The sequence below is a fragment of the Rhamphochromis longiceps genome, linkage group LG6 (assembly GCF_057381845.1).
Source record: "Rhamphochromis longiceps isolate RC_006_pf linkage group LG6, R_longiceps_female_GT1.1, whole genome shotgun sequence".
Classification (NCBI taxonomy): Eukaryota; Metazoa; Chordata; class Actinopteri; order Cichliformes; family Cichlidae; genus Rhamphochromis; species Rhamphochromis longiceps.
The window spans coordinates 33,878,842-33,906,813 of record NC_140562.1 but is presented as its reverse complement, the minus strand read 5'-3'; the positions used below and the strand labels follow the sequence as shown (position 1 = coordinate 33,906,813).

Below are 27,972 nucleotides of genomic sequence, written 5' to 3'. Positions count from 1 at the left end.
GCAAGAGTCTGGGTAGGATATCGGTTAGTTTGGTGACTGTTAACCGCTTAAGTGCTGGACTCTGGATCCCTATTATTTTACTGTGCAATAAGTTGTTGTATTCTTACAAGTACAGAGAGCAAATCTGTACCAATCCGTTTATATTGGTTCTGCAATAAGCACCAAATTAAATTTAGGTTGGCTGAAGCGCAGGCAGATGACTGTCTGTTAAAAAGTACTTTTATTTAAAACACTGTGTAGAATAATAAGTGGAGTAACAGATGTTTGTGCAGACACGTTACAGTATATGTTTCTAACACTGAAATCTTAAGTCCACTCAAATCCATTAAAATTGTGAAATTATAATTCAGTCTGATTCAGTTTGTACAGACAGCCAAGTAAAACTGTTTAAAATACTCATTCTAATGTGGGTGAAGCTACAGTTCATAATAATTTTAATAGGACCAAGTTTTTTGTTTTCTACCTTCGTGATTAAATAAGTTAATAATAATAATAATAATAATAATAATAATAATAATAATAACAACAACAACAACAATAATGCTAAATATTATGTAGCAAAACTCAAAGCTGTTTAATAAAGCACCTGATAAACAAGCAGCACTCTCCCAAGGCAGCTCACTCTGAGCATTATTTGCTTTAAAGGTAATATTACTGTATTTCATGTATATTAACTTTATGTGTTTTTCTTTTTAAAGTTACTTGAAGACATTTGTAATGCAGTTAGTCAGGTCAGGGTAACATGACAGATGTTTACTTGATTACACAGACATTATGTAGGACTAAGATAGGTAATGGATAACAGGTATCAATTTTAAATAACTGGACATGAATAATCTGAGCTCCTTTAATATTATAAAACAACATATTTCAAACTTACTAGACAGCTCTTTTGCTTGACAAAAGTGCCTTTAAAGGTTAGAAGAAAGGTAGAAATGTGAAATGTAAAAGTGAAATCAGGGGTTAAATGTGAAAACGCTAACATTAAACATTCAACATTAAACATTAAACTATATTGTCCATTATACAAAATGATACTGGAAGGCAGAGGTTAAACTTGAAATCTTTATACGGTGCATGCTTTCTATATTTTGAAAATACACATCACACTTGCAAGAATCTGCTGACAAGAAATTGCTCACCACCCCCCCCCAATATTTGCCCAACAAACCGTTAAACTGACATTGTTGATATAAGGAAAAATTTAATGGATTTATGACCCTATCTAGAAAATTGTAATCAGAATTAAACTTTTTGAGCCAGAAGGTATGGACGCACATGCAAACCCCCCCCCCCAAAAAAAAACAACAACAATTTCTTCATAAGTATACATTTCAAATATATATTATATAAATAAACAGCTGGATTCACTGCAATATCAAACTCTGCAAAGTCAGCTCAGCTTAAAGAAAAAGCAAAACATGCAATAAAGAACACATATGGCTTAACTAGAACCAAAAGAAAAATGCAGGAAATTTTTATTAACTTCAAGACTGTGACCCTACCAAATCTCAAAAGTCTTTGTACAGAATAATGAACACTGAAACAGAACAGAGGACATTTATCCCCATGCTTGTGTTTCCATTCTAGGAAGTTCAAGACAGCTCGACATCAATCGCAGTGATAACTGTGTGGATCCAAAGGTCCTGATTATCCACTGTGGTGTCCACTAGGTAAACTGTCAACCTGCGCTCCCAAGGCTCACCTTTGACCTCCGACACATCTTGCACACTGTCCACCACTGCGACCAGTGCGCGATTCTCTACATGATTTCTGAATAACATCGAGGAATCCTCTGACCATTGGTGCTGTGTTACACCTGTGTGATCAGGAAAAGGAAACAACTAGTATGTGTACACCACAGATTTCATATAAAACATGGACATGTCTACTACAACACCCCCCCCCCCCACGGCCTTTTGCATTTTGGCTTCCACTATATTGATTGGTAGTAGTGACTATGTTTGGATGGATGGATGGATGATCTCCGTCACACCTCTCTGATCTTTCAACTAACAAAACCTCCAAATAGAACTCAGTCAGCTGGTAAGTTGCTTCTGATTTTCCTTGAAGCAGGCTAAAATAGGCCAAACTTTGGAACAGTCTGCCTCTTCAAACTAAGATCTCTCCAACACTCGACATCTTTAAAACCTGTCTGAAAACACATCTTTACTCACTAGCTTTTAATTCTGACTCAGTTTTTGTTTTGTTCTTTGTGTTTGTTCTACTTTTTACCTTTTTAAAATGTGCTTATAAATAAATTGATTGATTGGTTACTAAGTTGGGCTGTCAAGTTAAGTCACATGCAACAAGATTTGCTTGTTGAACACTTCTTTGCAAGTGGCAAGCAGTCCCATGAAGGACACTCCAGGTTTCAGATGGTAGCTAACCCTCAAACAGAATTTTGCTATTCCAATAGTAGACATAATTGTACCTAGGGCTGTGGGATATGACCAAAACCTCATATCCCGATATAAGACATTTATCGCCCCGACAACGAGATATATCACAAAAATGTTACATTTTCTGTAAATTCTGTGAATCTCGGGCAACTCTACTTGCGTGAAGTTTTTTCAGCTGGGCGTCGTGTACCTGGAGTTGAGTGTGTCACATAAGTTGAAACTGCCACAATTTTCTTTGTATTTATTACACTGCGTGCTAGCGAGACAGAAGCTAAGCTCGCTGCAACATGGCAAATGCCTCAACGCTACCCGAAATTGAACCTCCCCCACCCTCATTCAGATCTGGCATTTGGAACTATTTTGGTTTTCATGTGAAGCATGACCCTGAAGGTAAGCGCGCCATGGACAACAGTAAAACAGTATGTCGGATGTGCCACGTAATGCTCAATTACATTGGTGGGAACTAGTGCGTTAGCGCAGTTAGCTCATTAACGTGTTGACGCCGTCCAGCCCCACACACGGGGTGATCCGCGGTAGCTCGTTAATGGAGATTTACGCCATTATGGCGTTAAAGTAATTTTAACGAGATTAACGCTGACAGCACTAGTGGGAACACAATGAATATGACTGCACATTTACGCCAACATCATCCTAGTGCAAAGACAAGTGGAAGCAGACAAAAACAATAAGCACGCATGCTACAAACTTTACCCGAGTCATTTAGACAGCCGTTAGCACATGCTTCTCCTTATGGGGACCTGATATGTTTAATATGCTGCTGAGAATATAGCCCAGAAGAAGCGTATAGTATAGCTTTTATTTTGGAAAGAGCCATTTCTCTGTAATAAACCCTCTTTTCCAAAGATGAGTGATTTCTCGATCAGATAGATTTTATTTTTTTATTATTTTTTTGTTTCAGCAACATTAAATTTAAAAACTACTTTTGAGTTAAAACATATTTATAATTTTAATGAATGACAAATTAAAAAGGCATGAACATTTTTTGTGTCGAAAAAATATCGAACCGTGACACCAAAGTATCGAACCGAACCGTGAATTTTGCGTATCGTTGCACCCCTACTATCCATCTATATGTAAAAAACCAGTGAAGCTATATGAAGACAATAACTCACCTGCCAGTTGTGCAGTCATAGCCTGGAAGGGCAGCTGTCTGAACTCCTCTATTAAGGGCCTGATGAGCGTACTGTGGACTAGCTCATGCTTACCGTAGTCCAGCTGGTAGACAGACACCAAGCCATTGGAAAGACTCCCCTTCACCTTCACACGGTGCCAACTACATACAGGTAAACATCGGTTAAGCCATTGACCCTGACACAATAGCAACTTATTGATTTTAAACTGTGAACCACAGCAAAGCAGTTGAAGGTTTTCCTCCTAATATAAACTTATAAAAGAAGAATTCTTTAAGAATATCTTTTATAATTTTGGAGTCTCAAAAATATGCTACAAAGACAACAATGTGTTAGGGAAGGAGAGAGAATAAATGAAGTAGTTGATTTATTTCGGGAAAAACTGACAGACCTTTAGCAGCCATGTGTCGACTTACTTTTTGTCTATTTTGGCAGCATAGATGTGCCCTTTCTGGATGGTGGTGGTTGGGTTGGTCTTCCCTGTCTGGTTGTAATAAAGCATCATCTCCCCCATCAACACCACCAGCTTATGCAGGTCATGCCAAGCCTGCAGCACAAAGTAACCAGGGTGGCATGCCACTGGTACGAACACATCTATATTCTGACCAGGCTGAAAGAAGAGGACAAGGAAAATGACTTCTTGGTACTCCAGCTTTTTTTGGGTCTGGAATAACCCCAAACCCATATTCTTTACTAATTTAATTTGACCATAATCTGTAAACGGATGTGAGAAATTGCACACACACACACACACACACACACACACACACACACACACACACACACCAAATTTGAACAGCAAGATTATGTTGAACTTTTAACTGGAAAACTCTATTCATTTTCAATGCTTCAATGTTACAGTTTTATTGTTGGACTGTAGTAGAGTAACTGCATGTTTCACCATGCAAAACAATTGTTTTATTTTAAACTAAGCCTTGATGAACTTCAGTTTATTCTCTCTGAAACAAACCACTTTGGCTTCACCATGCTCCCCTCTAAACCAACTTTTTTCAGATTGGCTCCCCTGGCAACAAAAGCATTTAAAGGAGTGGTAGGGAGGAGTTTTGTGCTTAAAGCCAGGGCTGCGTGCTTGAGACTATTCAAGCACACAGACTATTCTTGCAGCCATCTTTTACTCCCAATAGAAGGTTATCTCATCTTCACGCACCAAGGGGAGATCCAGCAGAGGTGGCAGCTGAAGTAGTTGCGTCTGAGTTTTGGTGGTAGCATCCCCGCCCCCTGCTATGTGACGTAGCTGCGGTGAAGCCTTCACAGCGGGATTCGAGACTGAGCTGCTGAGAGACGACCTCTCCATCACAGGAGTGAGACCTACAAGTTTAAACAGCACCCCATTCCAAATATTACATTAGAGATTATGAGCTTAAATAAAAAAAATAAAAAATAAAAGTTTCAGGTCAAATGTTTACTGCTGGTAGGAAGTATTTCAGACCCAGAATGTTTATGATGCGCACCATTACCTGTATTCATGTTGCAACTGGTGATTGTGTTGTTTTGTATTGTGAGCTTCTTCCACAACTCTGACTGGGCCAAGTGATGGTTGATGCTCTCGTCCAAATGCTGACCGCCAACGCCAATGAAAAGATACATATAGACAAGCGTGTCCTTTGTGTCCTGGTTTAATTTCAAGATCTGAAAATGAAAAGAATGGTTAAAAGAATGCATGGACAAAATGTACAAATTGAGAGCTTAAATTTATCGTGACTGCTTTACACAGTTGCACTTTGGAGTTAACTGATATTTAACTGCACGTCTACTAATGAATCAAAATACGACAACCAGAAGTCTAACACACTGTTAGAACCTACAAGACCTGTGATTTGCCCTGTGATGTACAGCACTAATACAGTGCCAGCAGATCCTTTATTCTGTGCATTTTGAGTGAAAGAGCCAACACAAATCATATTTGGTCCAACACATTCTCATTATCCATCAGAAGTTCATGGTTTGTGGATCGTTAGACCAGTGCTAGTAGATGCTGTCCATAGCTCTTCCACTAGCAATGCTGGTTATGGTATGTCTCAACAGTCAAATCTTTCCTGTTTAGAGATATTTCATTCCATTTACCTGAAAATTTGTCAAAAATCACTTCTTTCACACTGGCCATTATTCCAGTATGCAATTACAAGTTACTGTGCTTCAAAGTGAAGATTTTATTATCAGCAGCATTTACCAAGTCTATTTTTTGATGTAGATAGTACCTTCATTCTACAGGCTTCAGAGCCCATAACAGCCTCCTTCACCCACAGAATGGCCTCTTGGCTCCAGTCACCCTCAGGAACAGGAAGGTCAGCTAGGCGACATTTAATAGCCTGGAGAAGACACACTTACAAACCTTTACATGTGTTACAAAACTCGTGAAGCCTGTCTGACCACTGATCTCTCCATCACCTAGAACAAACACAAGTAACTAACCTGTGGTGGGATGATAATGAAGTCTTTCAAAAGAAGAGGGGGGATCTCCCGAAGATCAGTGAGTTCTAGTGTTGCTGGGACACCAAAGTCAATGACAGAAATCTCCATCACTCTGTTACCGTACATATTGGTGATCTAAAATTAAAAGCAACAGAAGATGAAGAAGAAGAAAAACTTACTGGTCATGATTTTTGCCATTCTCAAAACATTTCTTTCAATTATTTTTAAGTCTTCAAACAAATACATTGCCAATATTTGATTCCTACCTCAACTCTGGCCCACTTTTCTTTGTAGCGAGCTAGACAGAACTTGCCAATGAAGGGCCTAGACACCAGGAACTCAGATGTGATCTAGTGGGGGGGGGACGACGACAAACAAACAGAAAAACCCAGTAACAGTGTTAGAAAGCTTCGCCCATTCCACAGGTGAAACGGCAGTTGCAAGGAACTCATATCTGAGAGAAGTACAAATAATGAATAAATCCCAGTAAATGACAGACAAGTGTCTGAAGTCTTTGGTGGGGATCAAATGCACTGTCAACGAGATAAAAGACAGGCACAAAAAAGAAGAAGAAAGGAAGCCATTCGTGCTCAAAGGTCATCCTTAAGGAAAAACCTCCAACAAGAACTTTTTTTTTTTTTTTAAAACTAATGTTTTTTTGCATTCATTGTTCTTTGTATTTAAAGTAAATGCATGCTTCTGAAAAGCAATTTAAACAGCCAATGTGAGGTACAACAACTGCACAAAAACCTCATTGTCCCTGAGGCCCAGTATGGGGAATGTATTTTTCCCCCTCCTTATCTTTATCACTACATTCTCTCAGCTGTTTATAACTTCTCACAAAAACACATGACGAAAAATACAATCCTGCACACATAGTATGTGGAAATACCCTTATTCCATTGTCTTCCACTCTTCCATGAATGTATGTACTATAAAGTATTATATACCTGGGAAATGAAGTAGGCCTCTGTTTCTTCTAGTAACTTGCTCAGTCTTGCAGTTCCACGGGAAGGGAGCTGGCAGTACAAGGTGCCATCTTGACACACATTTGTGACAGACACATCCTGATAGGTAACATTTACCTACAGGCAACAGTATCATATTATACAATGCTGGAAGAATTCATCAAAAACTTGTGTGATGCAGCAATGATGATAATGGTTAGAGTCTCACGCACAAAACAGTCTTTGCATTTTCATCTTATTTCTGGCCATTTGATGAGCTAAAATGAGTGCATTATGCTTCAATAAATGAAACCCAGATTAATTTATTGAAGAATAATGAACTCATTTTAAAAAAAAAAAAAAAAAGCAATTTTATTACTACAATACATTAAAAAAAAAACAAAAAAAAACAATGAAGATAATGAAAGTTTTGCTGCACTCCCAAAGTTATTTTTGTACTCTTGCATTTTTAAATCAACACGTGTTTCTCAGGAAAAATAACAAGCAGCAAGCTCTGCCTGAGGGCTAACAAATCACTTTGCCCAAAGCTGAATATAAAACTGCAGTTTCCAAACCACCCACACACGCAAACACACACCCCTACTGTAACATAAGACACAATAAAGTACGGGTAACACAGCACCACTTAGTGGTTATGTTGAGTTTATAAGAAAAATATGAAAAGGGGAGGAAAATAATTACAAATCTAAGTCTTCCCCACTAGAACTAATTGTCTGACCACATTTTATTTAAAAAAAAAAAAAAGTATATCCTCAATAATATGTAAACCTACAGACAGAGGGTTGTTCATGGTCTTGTCCTGTAGAACCTTCAGGCAGGCGGAGTTGATGTTGAGGTCGTCATCCTGTGAAGTATCATAAAGTACTGCTGTAGGTACTTCACTCTCTTGGCATGGCTCTAATGTTTCCATCAGCAGGATCTTTCCAATTGCCACATTATCCATAAGTGAGAGCACCAATGGATGGGAGCTGAATCTTTCTAGGCCTGACAGGAGGATAGTAAAGAAATGGAAAAAGATGAAGACAATGGCAAGAGCATCAGGGTAACAGAAACTCCTAAAAACACTTCCTTTATCTAGAGATTGAGTTTGTTCTGTATAAAACAGTTAAACAGAATTTCCTAATGTTCTACATACCTGCAAGCTGAACATTAGTGGCTTGAAAGGGCAGGGAAAGAAAGTCCCTGTGTAGTTCCAGCAGATTTTTCATGTTAGTCTCTACAGAGAAGCCATAATCCATGTAGTAAACCTGACAGACACACAGAGAGGTTCTTTGGTTTCACATGTCTACGTACACACACACACACACACACACACACACACTAAATATTATAAGACTTTTGGACGCCTTTTAATACACATTGTATTGTGATGGAGCTTAAACATCAGTCTCACACAATTTGAGACTAAACTTACAATAAAACAACAACAACAAAAACATAGAGTATTAATTTTCAAAAGTAAGAATGCACTCTTTGCAAGTGTACATAAAGTTGGTTTAGTTTAACATTAGAACCACAAAAGGGGGTAATTTGGCATTTATAAAAAAAAAATAAAAAAAATCCTTTTACCTCTGTTAAAATAAAACCATCATCTCATATTCCTACACAGGGCTTATTCATCAAATACTGAATTTCTAGGGGTGCTGAATTTTAAACAAATATTTTGACATGAAAGATGCTATAACATGAGCCAGAGCTAGACAGATGTTATAGATAAATAAATGTATACGTTATAGTATTTAGATAAAAAAATAATAATAATAATAATTAACTGCCAAGGTGAGCATGGGATTCTGAACTACAGGGAGTGCATAATTATTAGTCAAGTTGTATTTTTGAGAAATAATTTTATTATTGAACAACAACCATGTTCTCAATGAACCCAAAAAACTCATTAATATCAAAGCTGAATGTTTTTGGAAGTAGTTTTTAGTTTTAGCTATTTTAGGGGGGTATCTGTGTGTGCAGGTGACTATTACTGTGCATAATTATTAGGCAAATATACATTTCTGACATTCAAAAACAAAACAAAAACAAATCGGCGACCAAGATAGCCACCTTTCTTTGCAAGGACACTCAAAAGCCTGCCATCCATGGATTCTGTCAGTGTTTTGATCTGTTCACCATCAACATTGCGTGCAGCAGCAACCACAGCCTCCCAGACACTGTTCAGAGAGGTGTACTGTTTTCCCTCCTTGTAAATCTCACATTTGATGATGGACCACAGGTTCTCAATGGGGTTCAGATCAGGTGAACGAGGAGGCCATGTCATTAGTTTTTCTTCTTTTATACCCTTTCTTGCCAGCCACGCTGTGGAGTACTTGGACGTGTGTGATGGAGCATTGTCCTGCATGAAAATCATGTTTTTCTTGAAGGATGCAGACTTCTTCCTGTACCACTGCTTGAAGAAGGTGTCTTCCAGAAACTGGCAGTAGGACTGGGAGTTGAGCTTGACTCCATCCTCAACCCGAAAAGGCCCCACAAGCTCATCTTTGATGATACCAGCCCAAACCAGTACTCCACCTCCACCTTGCTGGCGTCTGAGTCGGACTGGAGCTCTCTGCCCTTTACCAATCCAGCCACGGGCCCATCCATCTGGCCCATCAAGACTCACTCTCATTTCATCAGTCCATAAAACCTTAGAAAAAACAGTCTTGAGATATTTCTTGGCCCAGTCTTGACGTTTCAGCTTGTGTGTCTTGTTCAGTGGTGGTCGTCTTTCAGCCTTTCTTACCTTGGCCATGTCTCTGAGTATTGCACACCTTGTGCTTTTGGGCACTCCAGTGATGTTGCAGCTCTGAAATATGGCCAAACTGGTGGCAAGTGGCATCTTGGCAGCTGCACGCTTGACTTTTCTCAGTTCATGGGCAGTTATTTGGCGCCTTGGTTTTTCCACACGCTTCTTGCGACCCTGTTGACTATTTTGAATGAAACGCTTGATTGTTCGATGATCACGCTTCAGAAGCTTTGCAATTTTGAGACTGCTGCATCCCTCTGCAAGATATCTCACTATTTTTGACTTTTCTGAGCCTGTCAAGTCCTTCTTTTGACCCATTTTTCCAAAGGAAAGGACGTTGCCTAATAATTATGCACACCTGATATAGGGTGTTGATGTCATTAGACCACACCCCTTCTTATTACAGAGATGCACATCACCTAATATGCTTAATTGGTAGTAGGCTTTCGAGCCTATACAGCTTGGAGTAAGACAACATGCATGAAGAGGATGATGTGGACAAAATACTCATTTGCCTAATAATTCTGCACTCCCTGTAAAGCAGAGTGGGTAAGAGGTGGGAGTGTGCGACCAAACATGTGGAGAACTGGCCATTTTACTGACTGTACAGAGCAGCGAGGAAACCATAGCTGAACCCAACTGAGAGTGCACAGTATGGAGAACTAATCCAAGGGAAATACATTTTTTTGTTGCAGGAGAGGTCAAAATTACACTTTCTGGCAGAGACAGAACAATAAATTCAAATTTCTTTGTATTGTGAGAAACTGGAGAAACCCATGCAAATACAAATTTTCCAGTGTGTCAAGTTTAAAATACTTTCAAAGCAAACTATGCTGCCTATCTTAATTTGCGTAAGCATGCCATTTTCGTAAGTCACTTGTCCTTAAACTTGCATTTTTTAATTTATTTACATAGACTAACAGCCACACTATCAAACTCATCTTCTTCAACTAATTCTTAAGAAAGGGAAACAGTAGTATCATTAGATTTTAATCCACCAATGTGTGGGATCATCTAGACAAGCGGTCTCCAACCTTTTTTGCACCACGGACCGGTTTATGCCTGACAATATTTTCACGGACCAGCCTTTAAGGTGTCGCGGATAAATACAACAAAATAAAACTAGTACCGGTACCGAAAAAAAAGAAGATTTATTCATAACACACGTGAAAAGACCCAGGAAAACCGAGTTAACGATAAAAATGATAACAAAATAACGCTGAAAACCGATAAAAACCATACATTTCACACCTGAGCCTCAACTTTTGCGGCCCGGTACCAAACGACTCACGGACCGGTACCGGTCCGAGGCCCGGGGGTTGGGGACCGCTGATCTAGACTGAGAATGAAACAAAAAGAAGAGCTTTGAATGACCTTCAATATGCCTGGAGAACTCTTCCTGAGCACCACTTAAAGAAATTCCAAGAAACAGAGTTCAGTCTGTGTTAAAGAGTAACATGTGGGCATACCAATATTGACTTTCAATTCATGTTTCATAAATCACTGCCACCATCTCCAATTTTCCCAGCAAAATATAGAGAAATGAGACATGGATCAAGACTTTTGGACAGTTAAATGCTCTTACACTTATAAAAACTGCCTGATGGTTTAGCCAAATTAAAAAGCTTGGCTCTATCAATATAATTTACTGAGACGCATAAAGGGGATTAAAAAAACAACAACAACAACAAAAACAGTGACATTGTGTGTCAGAAACTCTCAGGGTGACTAAAATTGTAGTGGGTGCAACTAGATATTTTAAATATAAACATTTAGGACTTTAAGGACTCATAAACACACTAGCACAGAACTATGGTTAAAAATAAATAAATTCAAGAAATTTACCTTGACCTTGTTGGGGCCTGTGACCTCTAACACCTGCCCTCTGGCCATCTCAGCTCCATCCTCACCTCTGACAGCTACAAGCTGACCAACTATGGGATTAGACACAGGATGCTGAATGGAGTTTTGGCTGTAAAAGGTTTGCATGGCATCCTCCATGGCTTCCTGGGCGTTGGAGTAATTCTCACCTACATACCTGAAGAAAGACAGATTTTCACTTCACTCTTCAATTTGTCATAACTTACTGTGGGGGAAAACATTTTTGTATTTTCAAATTAAATCCAAATAATGAAGGTTGCAAGACATGATTTTAGTCATAATAAATCACAAACAAACAAAAAAAAGACTGAATTGATATTATGTAATAATAATAATAATAATAATAATAATAATAATAATAATAATAATAAATTGCGTTTATATAGCGCTTTTCGAGACCCTCAAAGCACTTTACAATTCCACTATTCATTCACTCTCACATTCACACACTGGTGGAGGCAAGCTACAGTTGTAGCCATAGCTGGCCTGGGGCAGACTGACAGAAGCGAGGCTGCCATATCACGCCATCAGCCCCTCTGGCCATCACCAGTAGGCAGTAGGTGAAGTGTCTTGCCCAAGGACAACGACCAATATGTAGGTGAGAACTACTCCAACGGCCAGGATCGTGGCTCAAGAGTTGGGAGTTCGCCTTGTAATCGGAAGGTTGCCGGTTCGAGCCCCGGCTTGGACAGTCTCGGTCGTTGTGTCCTTGGGCAAGACACTTCACCCATTGCCTACTGGTGGTGGTCAGAGGGCCCGGTGGCGCCAGTGTCCGGCAGCCTCGCCTCTGCGCCCCAGGGTGGCTGTGGCTACAATGTAGCTTGCCATCACCAGTGTGTGTGTGTGAATGGGTGGATGACTGGATATGTAAAGCGCTTTGGGGTCCTTAGGGACTAGTAAAGCGCTATATAAATACAGGCCATTTACCAAGACAGACAGAGCTGGGGATCGAACCGGCAACCTTCCGGTTACAAGATGAACTTCCCAACCCCCTGAACCACGGTATGTTGATAACAAAAGGTTTTGGATTTTTCTCTTCCATTTTGTTGACTGGGTTTAAATTATTTTTTAGATTTAATAATGCATTAAGAAGTACAAAAATGTCTGCATTAATAAAGTCTGTCTCACCTTACAGTAACGGCATTGGTGGTCTTGACTTCAGTAACCAGCACTGATGGGTATTGCACTGAGGGAAGAACTAAAGAGGGAGGAACCACAGGACTCAGGACCTTCAGACCAGAAGGAAGAGGATGCCTTATACCCTGCTGGTTTTCTCGACCGTCTGTGGGTTTTATGTCTGCTCTGCTTGATTTGTAGAGGATGGCCTGATCACAGGAAAGAACGAAAACATAACCATTGTTAAAATCATTGTTGTTTTAGCTGCAAACAATCACCATTTTCACCCCTACAGTTTCTGTGTTACCCATCAGAACACCTACTGCTGTTTACTCAACTTATACGTCACCTACACTGCATCAATCTCTTACCTTCTTCTTGTCATGTGGCGAGGGGTACTCCACATTGCATATATCAAGCAAAAGAGACAAGTTGTCCAGCACATGCTCAGGGAATGGCACCTTGTATGCCTCCATAAAAAGTTTGGGCATAGCATGGGCCCACAGACCCTGGCTGTATTTGGAAAGGAGCTCCTTTATTTTCTGACGAACATCAGCTGAGACAACAGCACACGGTTTTGATGGAGGACATGGTGTAGAATCAGAAGTGGGATTGAATGTGACTTGTGTACAAGGGCTTTCAGGTGTTGAGGGACATGAAGAAAAATGTGTGCTGGTAGTGCTTAAATTGTTGAGCGATGCTTGTGAAGTGCTGGTGGTGCTCTTTAAAGGAACAGGAGATTTCTTGGTAGGCAGAGGAGGGTAGACCAGCTGATCGGCTCGGTTGGTGGAAAGTTCCTCTACCTTTGGAAGAAGATAAATGAGACACACAAAAAAGTGAACATCTTAAATAAAGCTGTTAAGCATACAATCAAAGACCGCAACACACCTCCAACTTACCCCATCTCTAACACCCTTCTGTCATTCTAACCCTCTCCATGACCACCTTCACTAAATCCAGGAATCTTACATGTACTCCTGCCTGGCAGCTCCATTAAAATTCTTTGTCTAATAAATCCACTGTACCTCATTTGCACAATTCCAAACCATCTCAACCTTGCCTCAAACTTTGTCTCCTCAAACTCTGACTCATTTTTAATCTTGTCTATCCTGGTCATTCCCAGTGAAATTCTGAGCATCTTAAACTCTGCTACCTCCCTCTCATTTTATACGTGTGTATTCTGTCTTGCATCCAACTTTCTTCTTCACTCCAGTGCATACCTCCATCTTTCCAGACTCTCCTTCACCTGCTCGCTACTTTTACTACAGATTGGTGCTCACAGATGACATCCAGGGAAACTCCTACTTGACCTCATCTGTCAACCTGCCCATCAACACTGCAAGCAAGAAGGGGCTCAGAGCTGATCCCTGATGTAATCCCATCCCCATCTTGAACCCATCTGTCACTCCCATTACACACCTCACCACCATTTCAGTGTCCGCATACATATCCTATACCACCTCACATGCTTCTCCTTGCCACTCCTGACTTCCTCGTGCAGTACAATAGTTAGCTGGCACCTTATCATATGCTTTCTCTACATCCACAGAGACACAGGGCCTGTCTCAATATGCGTTCTCGTGATACGTCATCAGTCGGAGACCAAGTACTGTTCCAATTCAAAGTACGCATCAAGCCGAGAACACGAAAAAGTCCCGGATGTGTTCTCGCTCCGCCCGTTTTATCGAGCATGCATCGGTGGTGACTTGTGTGGACTTGGTACAGCTAAATATCCCAGAATGCATTTCGTCCAAAACTCAAATGCAGTAATGGCGGACGTGCGGGGCTAAAAACTTTTAAATATTACTCTTTCTGAGTCACAAAATAAACTTTTAAGTTATTTTCAAGCGAGAATGTAGCTGTGTAAGCTTCAAATATCTGCTCGATTTATCAAGATATCATATATTTCAAAATGTGCTCTGTTTTTGAAGACGTCTGTGACCCGCCAGCTCTATAGCAGATATGGCCTGCATGGTAAATGGCCTGCATTTGTATAGCGCTTTTCTAGTCCATAGGACCCCAAAGCGCTTTACACTACATTCAGTCATTCACCCATTCACACACACATTCACACACTGGCGATAGCGAGGTTGAGGATCACTAGAGCCGGCGAGAGCAGCGGACTCCCGGCGCAACATTTTCAACCCCCCCTACGGTCTTTTCGCTACTCAGGTTAAACAAACCCCAAACCCCAGCAGCTGCCTATTGTATTGAGTGTCCACTAAAATATAAATAAAAGCGTTCTAACATCTCACCTGCTTGTTTTTATTAAAACATACATGTACACTATTTTTATTTTATTTCGCTACTGAGGTTAAACATGATATATAAGTCACTTAGATCACTTCTAAAAGTTAACGTTTGGTTTATTTCAGTGTTTTATTTGTTCCTGAGTAAATCGGTTTGGCTGTGATTAAAGTTAAGCTTCATAACATATTACTCAGTTAAATTAAGAGGGGACAGCAGTAAAAACTCCGGACCTGTGACATCATCAAGTACGCTGGTGTTCCAAATGTAGAAATCGCGAGTCTGTGCTCACGTTCTCGGCAAGTCCGTACTCCCGTGCGGTCTCGGCAAGTCCGGTCTCCCCGAGAACGCGAGTGCGTACTCGCGTACTTAAAATTTAGAAAAGGCCACAGTGAAGCTCCTTCTAGTGCACTCTTCTGGCATGAAGCCATACTGCTGCTCATTGACTGCCACCTCTCTTAAGCTAGCTTCAACAACTCTGAGGCCTAGCATTACTTTTTCATTTGCTATAGGTCTGAAAACTAGTACTGGTAACGATTTCAACTGAAAATACTATCACTTCCTAAGAGTTTGTTAAAGAAAAAAACTTGACTAAAAGTACTTTTTTTAAAAGGCATCACGATACGTCCACAACCACCCTTACTAACCCTTTTTTGGCATTTTAAACTACAAGTTTTCAAAATAATTGATTCTGAGACTGCAGAACTGAGTGTGAAATTGAAAACTGTCACTGGGTTTACAACCTAACATAAAACAAGACATTAAAAAGAACAAAAAAACAAAAAAAAAAACAAAAACCCAAAATACTCAACTTACGGTACACACGTGTGTCCACTTTGCCATGTCCCTGAGCACCTGAGGATGGAGGTTCCGACTGAACGTATCACAATAGAGTTCTGAGAGTTTTGACATCCACAGTCCACTGTAGTACTTCTCCAGGAGCTGACTTATTTGACTCTGCACCAGCTCCACGTCATACTCACTATCCTGCATGGAGGGATTTGAACGATCATGTGTTGCATTGCCACCTATGGGTTAAAACTTTCTACTATACCATATTATCAAAACTATGCAAAAGTTATTTTCTTAAACAGAAAGCATCTGATGTGACTTCAGTGATCAAATAGTTTAACTGAAATAGTATAAATATGGATTCTAAGTGTATTTTTTTACTCAGAAGTATTAAGATTGTCCTGACCATCTAAAGAGCACTTTGTATTCTAATATTGACAAAATTAACAGCAACAGACCGTACCTGGGATTGGCTGGGCATAGATACTCGCTGTAGGTTCACTTCTGAAAAATGTTTGAAAAGATAGAAATTAAGTAAATACACTTTGATACAAGCCAGTCTCAAAAGCAGAGCACTGCTGTTTGTTGTTAATCTTTATACATATGCTGTATTAACTTCTTAAATCAATCATTAGCACTAGAGCAAAACTTTGTTTCATTTCAGATCCTATGATTATTGTGACCATACATTGTTCTGAGCACTATAGCTGATAAAAAGTCAAACACTTCAATATGGTGCTGGTTAAACTGTCATCTGTGCAGCTGATTACAAGAGTTATATATTGTGATGCTGCACAGCCAAATTCACTTTGCTAACAAGCTTGGTACTGTTTGTACTTTTCTTTAGTAATACATTTCTAAGCCTGACTTGAAAAGATCTAAAAAATATGCCCAAAGAGCAGTTTAAAAGCAGATATATGCAAAAGCACTATATTTGTGTAACTCTTGTTATACTTGGATTCAACTTAGAAAGTTGTGCTATCAGAAAAAAAAAAAAAAAAAAGAGGAAAAATCTCAAATACCTTTGGAGTTCATCAAGTTCTTCTCTTTCCTGTTAGCAACATAGATATCTTAAAGCACAATGTGATTTCATAACAATAAGCTGTCACTCAACAGGACACAGAATTTTGCATTCATGTAGCTATGATTCTTAAAGGCTATACATACTAAAATTACACAGTACATTTTTTTGAGGAGAGCTTAAGCTTAATTTGCCCACAAGTGTATCTTCACCTGTTAAGTGTAACACATGCTGGTTTTAAAGCTGGTTGAGGAGCTGGTTGCCGGTGTTCAACTGGTGTGATGGAGCTGAAACCTTGGTCCAACTTCCTAGCATTTGAGAAGATTATGACAGAGTGTGACAAAGAATTTCTGCAAAGCTGAATTTATTGTCTAAATATTGCTTATAATTCCTTGAATAAATAAGTAAAGAAGGTATTGTTAACCTGTAGTCCCCTGAGGCACTGAAACCTCTATAGCCACCATAGGGCCAAGAACGGTTTTTTGATGAATAACATTTACTATGAGCAGAAGGTTGGCGGAGTGAAGTCCTTGGCTTCACTAAAACCAAGGAAAGAAAAACAAACCATATAAATAATGACCAATGTTTCCCCACAGATACAGTGTATGAAAACCTGCCCAATCATTATGACATTAATCTTTTTTTTCTTCTCTGTCTAAGACGAGACCATGATTAATTAGTTGTTCCAACTAAGAAACACCTACCATTGAGCATGTACGAGTTGGGAGGCTTGAATCTCATCTTGCAGTTCACAATCTGGGAGCGACCAGATTTCTTCGAGGTTTTCTGCCTGGCAACCAATTGAGCAATGTTGGCAGTCTCCTCATACACTGCAGCTAAGCACTGTAACTAAGGTAAAGATTAATAAAAAATTGTTTAATAAAAATTTCTAGCAGTTATACGTCTCCCAGTTCTTTGATGAGGCAGTAGTGTAGAGGGAAAACATTTTTTAAACAATACACTCACCTGACCCATGCCGTACTCAAGTTTCACAACGGAGGGAATGCTTCTGAGGTAGTCCTCGAGCTTTGAGAAGCCCAGCTTCTCCAGTGGGATGTTCTCTCCACACAGTGACCGGTACTCCGACTGAAGGTTGTCAATTGACACGCCGTCTTTGCTGGACTGGAGGACAGCCCGCAATATCCTCTTGACGAACTCGGCATCTGCCATCTTGGCAAACTGAGACTTGCACAGAACTGAGAAAAAACGGAAAGCAAAACATGTTTTTTTAAAAAAACAAAAAAAAAACAAAAACATAACATTGTAACAAAAATGTGAGCTTCAACAGCACATTTCTTATTTTCAAAGAGCTCTGATATATTTTACAGTTTGGATACTTTAAAAATCTACAAATCTTTGGTCCCTAAGTTAACATACCAACACGTTTGGGGCACACTCATTATGTCCGAAATCTTTTTTTTTTCTTTCCACTCAGGTTCATGAATTTAGCCTGTAAAGGGAGTCACAGGAGTGACTAACGATTAGGTAGGAGTTTCAGGTGTCGAAAACCTCACCAATAAGTTTGGTGTGTGAGATTTTGGTATACCACGTTTGTATCATTGATGCAAAGAGCAAAATCTCAGTGCCTCATTACTGGACTCCTTTTTAATCCTCATGGAGAAAAATGGCGCAAACCGCGGGAGTTGACTAACGGCTAACTGTTAGTACAAAGTAGCTCGTTCAGAGGTCGGAAATAGTCCTTCATTTCGGCCCACAGTTGACATAAACCATAAACCAGCGAAAAACATCTATATTGCGCAATTAACATCAACTTAAATTTGGTAATTTTATCGACAGGGAGACGGTTAAAAGTTAATAGTACCTGCACCTGTTAACCAAACGCCTGGAAACTCTTCTCTCGCGAACTCAAAATCTCGCGCACGCCCACAACTCCCAGTAGTTAATTATCCTGAACAGCGCAATTTTGAACCGCCTCATATACGTTTAAACATTACGTCGCTTTTTTTTTTATTTGTCTCGTAAACATTTAGCTAGCTAACACATATTTTCTTACATCACACAAAAAAGGTTTAATCAATTTTTTTGAAAAGCTGCTTTTAAGTGTTGTGGAAAATTTAAACTTTTATCGCAGAAAAAGACTTCACTATTCTCAAAGCAAATGTTTGTTGTAAATTTATTATTAGTATGCTGTTTTGCATCATTCATACAATATACCAGTAATTTTGCATCTGGTATACATTATCCTTGATTAATTGTTCAAAGTATTAATCCAAATAACATCAACTCTAGGATTTCTGGTATCATTTTATTAATTTGTATTTTGATTTTATTTTCAGCAACCTACAACCTACACTGGCCTTTCTATATATGTACTACTATAAAAAATTGTATGAATGCTCACTATTAAACACAACCAGACATTTAAGGAAAAGTAGTGTTTATTAGCAGTTAGATTTTATGCTGCCAAGACAAAATAAAAATAACAAGCACAATAGCTGTGTGGTGTAGGTCAAGTAACTGTATGGCCAGCGCCAACTCGAGATGTTATAGAGGTTGTGACAATATACAAAGGTTTGTTTATCCCTGCATTTATACATTTATATTTTTTTTTAATTTGCCTTCACAGCAGATGCTTTCATTCTGAGTCAGGGAAAGAGATGGCATGAACTCATGTTTGAATTCTTATGCCAAGTCTGAGTAAAAACTATGTATTTGTAAAAAACAATACACGCATAAAACCCACAGACCCTAGGCCACAGAACTCCATTAAAAAGAAGTACATTCACTAACTAGCAAATTAGTGAAGTTGTTCTAAACTTATTTATGGCACTCTCAGCTGGTGACATAACAGGTAGTGAGATTATGGCAGTGCTGAAAAACTTCCTTCTGCTTTATAACAGGTTTCCATTAAATGTCTTCGTCATTCATTGGATTCTAGCTTATATTTTTTTAAAGAACCGGAATCAAATGTGTTATTAACAGTCTTCTTCTGGTGGCAATTTGATCTCTGGTGGCAGCTCTGACAATGCCTGTTGCCTCTGTGTTTGAGATGCCAAAATCCAAGCCTGCAGCACTGTGTCTGCTGGGGGAGATGATGACGAGAGGTGGTGCTTTCTTAGCATGATCAGGGGAGGGTTCCTTAGTAATGTGTAAAGCAAAGCCCAACGCCTCCTGGCCCGACTGTTCACAGGGGGTTCTGAACAAACAGAAAGTGATAATAAAACAGAAGTTTGAGAAAGATCAGATGACAGAAAGGTCAAAGCAGTATAAAGGTGTCTATAAATGGAAGAGACACACAGACACACCACTGACCTGACACATTATTGTCGAATGTGGAGTAAGCAGATGAATTGTGTCTCTGCAGCGTACTTGACACCAGCATCTGACAGAAAGATACCATGACTGGGTTGTTGTGATAATGGTCAGCAAAGATCATCCCAATCCATGTAGTGTAGCCTGGATAAAAGGGGAAATACAATTATCAATATTCAGAGATACAAATTCACACACCATCAGACAGGGTATTGCAGTAACATAAGAACAAATGAGCACAAAGCTGTCATTTTACATGTCTTTTACATGTTATTTGTGAAATAACATCTTTTTTTGTTGTTTTTTTTTACTAGCTTTAATCAATATTTGACTGATACCAATATTTGCCTTGAGACAAAGTAACTTGTAATTCTCATTGAAATGCTGCCATCTCGTGGATGCATCTGAATGTGGTCTTCTGGACATCAAATAATATGAATGATAAAATTATTTTTCATTATTACTGCAGTATATTAAAATACCAAAGAGTTTAGGTTTGGCTGTGATCTTTTTTTCTTAACTATATGTTTTTAGTTGAATCTAAGCTTACCAGCATCCATGTTCTCATACCCCCGCTGCATAATAGTTCGGTCTATGCGAGACACCAACCATGTTCCCACCACAATGCTTAAAAGAAGCCTCAGTATGCAGGTGGTCATCCCCATAACCACGTTGTAGAAAAAGAAGAAGTAGTTGAAGCAGTGAAATGCCTTCCTAAAAAGGGGGAAATTGTGATTTCAAGTTAATGTGCTTTGAGTTAAATTCTTTTGTCTTATTAATATTTGAAAAAAATTGTTAAGTGATGTTAGCATTGGAAATCAATATATATCTATTAACTATTAAATATTAACTATAATTCTTTATGACTCTGGTGGTCATCTGGTTGCTTGTGAATATGCAAATCTCCTTGAAAAAGTGCCAATAATGCTTTCATACTACTTTAAATATTTTGTATCTGCTATCTAATGAGCCACTTACTGAGTATGTGAGATTTACGAGAGATTTTGGGATTTTTAAAATGCCTTTTGGCATTTTTCTACCACGATGAATTGCTGGCAAATGAAAGATCTGAGTGTTGGTGTGACTCAAGAACACACTTTATATGAGATACACCTACCTGTTGTTGAGGGCTAGAGGTTTCTCTTTGTCTGTGGCATCTATTTTGTTCTGAAGGAAGAAGATCTGAACCAAAATTATTTGAAGAATCACCAGGCTAATTACAATGCAGATGGTCAGACTAAAAGAGACACAGAAAAACATTAAAGGTCAGCCAGAGTGCACATTAATTTATATATGTAATCATAGCAACACACTTATAGAAAGAAAAACAGCCTTACAATATAGTTCCCAGTGTGGAGAGCATGCTAAGCACTTTCCCATTCAGTATAGGAAGAACCACCACGTAAGCAATCAGCAAAGCAAACAGGAAGTGGACAAAATGGACAATCAGGTAGCCTAAAAAAAGCAGAAATAATTAACAACTGTAAAAGTATTTTCCTTATAATAGCTGCCTGTATAATAAGTCAGACAGCTTTTCTGTGATTAATTTCATCTATTGGCATAGATTACATCTACATAGATTTGCATTTTGATGAAAGCTACTGTATGAAAATGATTCTTAAGATTTGGTTCTCAAGTCCTAATACAGGATGTCCTATTTAGATCAGGCCAGTTGTCCTTGTTTTGAAAGTTTACGGTAAGAAAAGCTTACCCCACAGTGTGAAAGCGATTTGCCAGCCCGAGTATCTTGCAATGGAAGCCTGGTAAAATTCATGGCACAAACATTTTTGTGTACTTTGTTAAGAATGCAATAATTTAAAATCACTTCAGCTCTACAGTATGCGTGTTTGCATCCAAGTGTTTTGCTTACCACACTCGTAGCAGATCTAGGCTTATGAAACTTCTCAGGAAGAAATACTTTCTGTCCTTTCCAGAGCCTCCTTAAGTGTTTCCTAAAGCAACAGTAAGCTCATTAAATTACAGACAAATTCAGATCTGTTTGTCTGCTTGCTGGTAGTAGAAATGGTAGTCTTGCTGTAAACTAAATATAGCTAACAGTCATTATACCCGTTTCTTAAATTTCTTACCTGTAACATGCCAAAACATGGAAGGTGTAGGCAACAGAGTTAAGACTGGCAAAGATGGTGGTGGCTAGCCAGGATTCTTAAATAAACAAACAAACATAAATTCAAACATACATAACTTTATATTACTGTATATTACTTTGTATTCTTATAAATGGCGATGACCATTGTGTTCCTAATATTTAACAAAAATATTATTCAATTTTCTAATAGAGGTTTATTTGGTAATTCCTACTGGCAATATTAACTCTCAAAACAGCAGGAAATAAAATGTGTCTGATATCCACTTTACACATAATATGTGATATTAATCACAGGGTTCATAAATGCTCCCCCTTTAAAAGTCTGAAGGGACTACTTACTCCTGGCCACAACGATAAATTCTTCCAGCTGTGGTACCATGTATCCCAGGGATTCTGTCTCGTTACATGCAGTAACCACATCTTTCAGTGTATTTTTCCAAGTTTCAATTTTGTCAAAAGTAGAACTACTGACACTGTAGTCTGCTAGTGTCATCTAAAGGAATGGAAAAGATAAATGAATATAGGAGTCCCCGCAGAAGAAGTATAAATCATTTAAATAACACCAAACAAAGGGAATCAATTAGACAATTCAAGAAAATCATAAAATATATTTTTCCGTACCGTATATAGGCCTATTAGGGATATTACAACAGTGCCAATGATTCTGCTGGGATACTTGAAGTGGGGGTCCCACTCATAAACCCTCCTTTGGAACCAGGTAAGTGGCATACTGCAACACAAACATGGATGAAAAGTTTCAATTTGTCCTGTTCTTAGGTTCAATAGCAGCTGCAGCATTTTTTTAACAGCACTGAAAATTCTCTACAGAACTGTGACACGTGTGATTTTCAATTAGCTGGATTGTTAACTCTCACATTTTTGATACTAAAACCTTTTGAAATGGCTTGAACACAGCAGACTGGACTTTAAATCAGTCTGAAACTCGGTTGCTATAAAATGCAGTCATTAAAACTTAACATCCAATGTTGAGTCACATTTTATATTAGAATGAAACTAGGATACCCTGAAGATTTGTAAAAATACAAATACTGGTGACACTCTTGATGGAGGAGATTGAACAACATCTACCTATTCGGAACCATGATAACAGATGCATGCTGTCTATGCAATGAGGGGGGATGTCTATTCTGTTCTCTATTTTGTTCTCAAACTGATCTCACTTTAGCGGCTCAGTATCAGTATGGGTGGAGTTCCTTTTTCTCCTCCATTGTTCTACCTCTCTGACCTGTCTTCCCCATGTGATGTCTGTGTAATGTCTGTACGGGAGGAAGGGTAAGATGGCGCTGGTTGCCGGCAGCCTTAAACCAATTTCATTCGTGTACACGAGTGGGTGTATTTACCTATGTCCGGGTGTCTTTTGCAGCAGTCTCTTAACATGCTGAACCTGGTGTCGCTCAGTTAGCTCTGCAGAGTCCTGGCAACAGATTCAGACATTCATACTCGGACAAAATTCACTATATTCATAAAAAATTTTAACTTTCTAATCTATTATGAAAAAAAAAACGTTATTAAGATAGCAACTGACATCGACTTCAACCAAGGCAGCTACTATCTGGGTAGTATTCATTTTATTATCTTTGTATTTTTAATGTATGAATTTTGTTTTCTTTGTTCTTTTTTTAAAATGTATGGAAGTTTGTACTGCAGGCTATTGTTGTTTGCCCTGCTGAAGCCCATTTCAATAGAGAATACCTGACATAATTTTTATTGTAATTATTTTTAGTAAAATGTGTATGTGTGTTGAAAATACAAACTACACTGGTAAGAATAATAGTTTGTGTGATGAGGTAATGAGACTTTTTGTCCATTTTTAACCAATAAATCATTAAGTTCAACTTGAAGACCTTGGTGAATGTAAGTCAAATTTTAATGTAATGTTAACACATCCCCACTCTACACCCTTACAAAGTTTTATCAGAATTTAAAAAATATGTGAGCTATTGTGTTTACAGGCAGAATGGGGCACATGCACACACATTTGCTACCAACAACATAATATTCTTGATGGCAGTAATGACGTTATGTTGTACACGTATTTAGTAGGAATCATCACAATCCATGTATTGGTATTTCTGACCTCTTGTTCCATGTGCAGGCGTATTCGAATAGCTTTGACCAGGATGTAAATAAATCGCCCGAAGAGGAAGATGAGGGAGAGCATACGGGGCCACTGGGAAATCACCTTTTGGTATTTACCCAGTATCTTTAAAACCATAAACACAGACAATCATAAATGTGTTCTTCAAAGCTTAATGCACTAGGCAACTTCATAGCTAAATGTTCAGCAGAGTTTGAATGCCTTTAATTAACATGGGTCGAATATTGTGAAAGCTTGATGGACGGTACATTGCTGGGTTTCCTACCTTACCACTGGGACAAGTGACTGTTTCCCAGGCTGTAATTCCTATCCTACAACAAATTCAAATTCAAATTTTATTTGTCACGTACACAGTCATACACAGTACGATATGTAGTGAAATGCTTGGACAACTGCTCGTGACCTAAAGAAAACAAAAAAAGGAAAAGGCTATGAATAAGATAGGAAATAAATATGAAAAATTAAAAAGGGTAAATTTAACTAGGAAGGAATAGAATATAAATTAAGGTTAAAAATGAAATAACTGTACAACACAAATTAGAATGAAGGGTAAATTTAACTGGGAAGAATAAGATAAAGATAAATATATAAATTAAAGTTGAAAATAAAATAACTGTACAACAAAATACACAATACACAATATAGAACTATATAAGAATGTATGAAGAAATCTAAATATAAATAAATATATACACAATAACAGCAGCTGTACAAGTATTAACCGGAAATGAAGAATATAGTGACCAGTGTTGTGCAAAACCAAAGTCCAGAAAGTCCAGTGTGTGTGTAAGAACTGTATGTGTGGGTCAGTACAGTACATAAAAACACAAATGTGTAATACGGTTGTTAATAAAATTAAATCACCCACACATCAACCAGTTAATCTATCTATTTAATCTCCAACTTTTTTTATTATATTTTGTGTTTTTAGTTCCTTTTTTAAATTAACCATTAGTTTATTTTTGTTTTAGTTTATGAGAAGCTTTAAATGATGTTGTAAAACATGCATACATAGACTATGTCTGAATATTTACCAAAATAGAGAGTAGAGTATTCCCAGCACTGCCCCTGTCATTCTGAATGGTGTGGACAGACAGGCAAAGAAAGGGAAATAAACCAAGCCCACTTCTAAAGCTCCAATCAGGTACAGAAAAGCTGAGGATAACAGTCAGAACAGTGTATCTGTCAACACAATTCTTGGAAACTCTACAGTAAAAAAGTAAGAGGATAACAATGTACCTCTGGCCCAGGATGGAACAGTGAACGGGACATAGTTTTCAGAGAACAGGAGCAAGACGCTGCTTGATACGGCCCCAAAGGCAAAGCCATAAGACCAACGATTACTGAGGCTGCCTACAGTATCCAAAGGGCTGAGGCACAATGATTAATAGAAAAACAACCATAAGTACAGAAAAAGCCATAGTGATGCTGTAGTCATACAGACACAAGTAAATGATTCTTAAAGGATGTCAGTGAAACTTAGTAGGGGATATCCCAAAAAGTTGATTCTGGTCATCTGGACGTAGCGTTTTCAGTAGGACAACGGTTTCGTCACCCATCCAAGTGACTTCTTCGGTCTCAGCTGAATGCAGGTTTCCCCAACGTTATAAACAGTGGTTTTGCATAATGACTGAAACTAGCACTACTGACAAACAACGGGCTGACGAGTAATTGTTCCCATTGTTCATCAGTGGTGCTGGTTTCAGTCATGAGAGGAAGAGTGACGAAAACTTTCTCCCACTGAAAACGAAGAACAAAATCAACTTTCTGAGAATTCCTTACCTAGATGATTGCATACTTAATTAATTTTTACACCAATACATTAGTTTAAAACTACAAACTTATGACTGATATTTACGTCTCGTTCTATTGTATAATAAAAGATAAGACACTGACTTGAGGACCCATCTGTTGTTACTACTCCTGTTGACTTACACAACTATAGCAAAACGTCGATCTAGGAATGGCAGTCTGTCGTCAATGGCCAGCCTCTGGGTTCGTTTCTGAAGGAATGACAGCACCCCTGCAATCAACACCTGGATGAAAAGATATCACATCATAAATACTATAATAAATAATAATGTCATGTTCGCATCAATTGTGTGAACAAGGAAATAGGGTGAGCATATGGGTCTCTTATAAAGGCTTTATTTGATCCTTATATATTGCTGCACCAGTCAGTGCTGCTCACTTATTGTGGCAGCAGTTTTTTTGTATGTTGCTATGCTGTTACCCTGCATTCCCAGTAGCACTGCGCTAGTGCTACTCGTAATCCTTGGTTACACAATACTATGCAAAAGTTTAGAGTCACCCCAGACTTTCTTTTATTTTTTTTCAATGTTGTCTTCAGTAAAAGTGACTAAAGTTACCATTCAAAGTTAGAGTGCTAAGTTTTCTGTTGTGAGCACACACAACACTTATTCATTTCTTGAGTTAGGTGACAGTTTCTGGCTTGTATTTCTGGCCACTGTTGGGTGGTATAGTAAATATAATTTTTTTTTTGATAACGTAATTTAACACATTACTTGCATTACAAATATTTTTCAATTCTCTACAAAAAAAGTTAATAATAAAAAAAACACCCCACCATGGATAATAGACATCTTTTGAATAAAATAGGCCTGGCTGAAATTAAGTTGGGACACTACATACTTGAGTTGTTCAAATACAAAACAAATTTCAATTATTAAGGGAGTTTCTGAAACTCTGCATTATTAATATGGTCTTATTATAGGCAGTGTTGTAGTTGACCATGTCTAAGATCCAGTTTTAATGAATGAATAGCTTACTGCTGGTATGAGTGAAAGATGCAAGATTAGCTCCACAGACACTCTTTGGTGACAATCCTCATCCGGGGAGACCCTGGAGACACAACGATACTATGAACACAATGTAACATAATGCACTGTAACACATGACAAATTAAGGAACACCTAGTTTGTTCCCTTTTGTTCTGCTGAGTACAAATTAATTTGATAGACTAAAAAGACACCAACAGGACAGAGCCTATTTAAACTAAAGTGCTGATCTGAGTGGAATAAGCCTTACAAAACCTTACCAAAGCTTTACTTACTAAATCAGATAGAGATAAAAGAGCATTTAATAAAAAGGGTTCATAGTGCACTGATAAAGTCAGTTCAAGTTCTGTCCCTGTGTCTTTGTTTCAAACTCCTAGAATCAGTTTGTAAACTCGAACGGCGACAACAATATACAGCTGATTACAACAAAGTAAAGATCTGTAATGTAACACATTTAACATTTAGTGTTTAAAGTTTGTACTCACTCATGTTCCAGCAAGTTTCTAATCATCTTTCGATAAGTTGGTTCATTACTGTCCAGAAAACTTTGTTTCTGCTGTGCTGTAAAGATAAAGCAGGCTGTGGAGTGATCCCACTTCTCCTTTTCCTGGTTTTAGTCATGTGACTAATATGAAGTTGACCTTTGGCCTCAGGACTCAACACTTTTATAACTCTGCTGTTTTACTGTCCTCTGTGTTTTTTCTTTTTTCGTTTGGTCTCGCTCTTTGTCTGTCCAGTCCTTCCTCTTTCTGTCACTCTTTCTGCCACACACATACACTATCGACCACTGTGTTACTCAGTGAAAGGAGTGTAAACAGTTAGCTCACCCAGTTAGATAACCAAGTGTTCATTCACCTTGTGTCTTCACTTTACAAAGGAATGTTACACTGATTCCTGTCTCTAAATAACAAATCTCTTCTTTCTTTC

At 38.4% G+C, this 27,972-nt stretch overlaps 2 protein-coding genes across 3 annotated transcripts; both read right to left on the bottom strand.

The window, feature by feature from the left end:
* Positions 1-1,364: 1,364 nt before the first annotated feature.
* Positions 1,365-18,622, bottom strand: tdrd7a (tudor domain containing 7 a). 2 transcript variants are annotated; one of them, XM_085408674.1, is made up of 22 exons: positions 18,571-18,622; positions 17,715-17,944; positions 17,453-17,597; positions 17,173-17,287; positions 16,961-17,056; positions 16,750-16,778; positions 16,191-16,231; positions 15,752-15,922; positions 13,060-13,491; positions 12,701-12,897; positions 11,537-11,729; positions 8,090-8,201; positions 7,727-7,938; positions 6,937-7,071; positions 6,253-6,336; positions 5,987-6,121; positions 5,773-5,883; positions 5,032-5,203; positions 4,722-4,882; positions 3,970-4,163; positions 3,536-3,696; positions 1,365-1,819 (listed from the first exon to the last, which is right to left on the bottom strand). In XM_085408674.1, the coding sequence occupies exons 2-22, from the start codon at positions 17,916-17,918 to the stop codon at positions 1,596-1,598; spliced, it is 3,324 nt and encodes a 1,107-aa protein (XP_085264800.1). In that variant the 5' UTR covers positions 17,919-17,944; positions 18,571-18,622; the 3' UTR covers positions 1,365-1,595. The 2 variants fall into 2 exon arrangements, with proteins under 2 accessions (XP_085264800.1, XP_085264799.1); XM_085408673.1 differs by lacking the exon at positions 18,571-18,622 and having other exon boundaries at positions 17,715-18,038.
* A 519-nt stretch (positions 18,623-19,141) lies between these two features.
* Positions 19,142-27,913, bottom strand: stra6l (STRA6-like). Its single transcript, XM_085410308.1, has 18 exons — positions 27,531-27,913; positions 27,037-27,109; positions 26,183-26,283; positions 25,487-25,617; positions 25,282-25,402; positions 24,513-24,558; positions 24,227-24,352; positions 23,490-23,563; positions 22,750-22,858; positions 22,468-22,621; positions 22,109-22,184; positions 21,892-21,973; positions 21,733-21,781; positions 21,359-21,476; positions 21,139-21,258; positions 20,572-20,735; positions 20,022-20,165; positions 19,142-19,905 (listed from the first exon to the last, which is right to left on the bottom strand). Exons 1-18 carry the CDS (start codon positions 27,554-27,556, stop codon positions 19,685-19,687), a joined length of 1,935 nt encoding a protein of 644 aa, XP_085266434.1. The 5' UTR covers positions 27,557-27,913; the 3' UTR covers positions 19,142-19,684.
* Positions 27,914-27,972: the final 59 nt, after the last annotated feature.

Coding starts and splice junctions, on each gene's coding strand:
- stra6l (XM_085410308.1), bottom strand. CDS start 27,556: ATGATTAGAAACTTGCTGGAACATGA. Junction 27,110..27,530: donor AGAAACTTGCTGGAACATGA/GTGAGTACAAAC, acceptor TTGTGTCTCCAG/GGTCTCCCCGGATGAGGATT. Junction 26,284..27,036: donor ATCTTTCACTCATACCAGCA/GTAAGCTATTCA, acceptor CTTTTCATCCAG/GTGTTGATTGCAGGGGTGCT.
- tdrd7a (XM_085408673.1), bottom strand. CDS start 18,005: ATGTTTTTGTTTTTTTTTTGTTTTTTTAAAAAAACATGTTTTGCTTTC. Junction 16,232..16,749: donor GAACTTGATGAACTCCAAAG/GTATTTGAGATT, acceptor AACATTTTTCAG/AAGTGAACCTACAGCGAGTA. Junction 3,697..3,969: donor GCTGCCAAAATAGACAAAAA/GTAAGTCGACAC, acceptor ACCTGTATGTAG/TTGGCACCGTGTGAAGGTGA.